Consider the following 1,226-nt stretch of genomic DNA (forward strand, 5'->3'; position numbering starts at 1 on the left):
AGGGGGCAGGGGAGGGAGGGGGAAAAAAAGCACACAGACATCAACTATTTCACCTTGATGAAAGTCTCAATACGCTATGGAAAGCCTAAGTATTTATTCTTTTACAGTACACGGGGTGCCGGCTGCAAGAAAGGGAAAAAAAAAAAGTATCCACTTCAGGCACAACTTCTTTCTTTTAAACTTAACTCAGTAAAAGAAACCGGGTTGAGAAGCTGCAGTGTCGTAAGCAGCAGCAGATCTGTGCATCGGTTTAAATGTCTCTGAATTACCACACTGATGGCACACCTCAGCCTTAGGAAATTCTGCACTACGCCCGTTTTGGAACGCTACAAGGGTCAGTCCACCCCGGCCGGGGCCGTCGCCGAGCTCCAGCAACGCCACCGGCCGGAGAGCGCAAAGGAAACAGTAAAACACTGAAGGCCTGGCCGTAACTCTGCACAAAGCTGAACTCACTGCGCCTTCCGAGGGTCCTCACGACCCCGGCAGAACAAGCTGAAGTGAGCCTTCCATTTCCACTTGAAAGGAAAGACATTATGCAACTGAGCACTACAGCAGAGCAATTCCTTGGCCAAAATAACAAGGAGAAAAGCACAGGTAAGCGTAGTGCAGAATTCCGTAAGGTCCACCCGCGCAGAGCCGTCTGCCACGTTCACTCACGTAGGCAATGCAGGTTTGCAGTTACCGGTTGCGTTAAATGCACCATTCAAAACAAGCTTCTAAAATGTGATACTATAAGGCGCCACCTTAAAGTTCTCCAGAATGCAACTGTGCATAACTTGAAAATGATTTCATCGATTTATTTTAAACATAAACATGAGAAGGTGTTAAAACCGGTGTAATAGCTTCTTAGAATTTGGAGGAAGGGATGAACAGGGGGATATTCAGTACCCTTCACCAGCCCCACCACGCAGTCGTACGTCAGGTACGGGTTCTGTGCGTCAGTCTATAACACCAGCCTGACGGATCTTTCTCTCTGCACCAAATCCCTGCAAGGAAACAAACCAAACCTTCAGCTCCAGCATCATGCGTTACGGGAAACCCGTCCTGTTCCAGCCAGGGAAAGCACCGCGCTTCCAGTTGGCCGCTCCCACCTCCAGAAGCGGGGACAGCACCACGGCAGGTTGTGCGCGCTGCTCTTCACAGCCCCGGGTACTTCACCGGCTGCCCGCGCCGCGCGCTCTCTCTTACCGCGTGGTGGCAGGTGAAAGCCAAGTTCAGACAAAGGG

General features: G+C 50.9%; 1 protein-coding gene across 1 annotated transcript in view; it reads right to left on the reverse strand.

The window, feature by feature from the left end:
• Positions 1-447: 447 nt before the first annotated feature.
• Positions 448-1,226, reverse strand: part of CSDE1 (cold shock domain containing E1, RNA-binding) — a 12,363-nt gene continuing 11,584 nt past the window's right edge. Inside the window, exon 18 of the mRNA XM_010146440.1 lies at positions 448-986. Coding sequence (XP_010144742.1) covers positions 939-986 — 48 coding nt within the window. The 3' untranslated portion in view covers positions 448-938. The remainder of the gene's footprint in view (positions 987-1,226) is intronic.

This window comes from Eurypyga helias, unplaced genomic scaffold, assembly GCF_000690775.1.
Source record: "Eurypyga helias isolate BGI_N326 unplaced genomic scaffold, ASM69077v1 scaffold27182, whole genome shotgun sequence".
Taxonomy (NCBI): Eukaryota; Metazoa; Chordata; class Aves; order Eurypygiformes; family Eurypygidae; genus Eurypyga; species Eurypyga helias.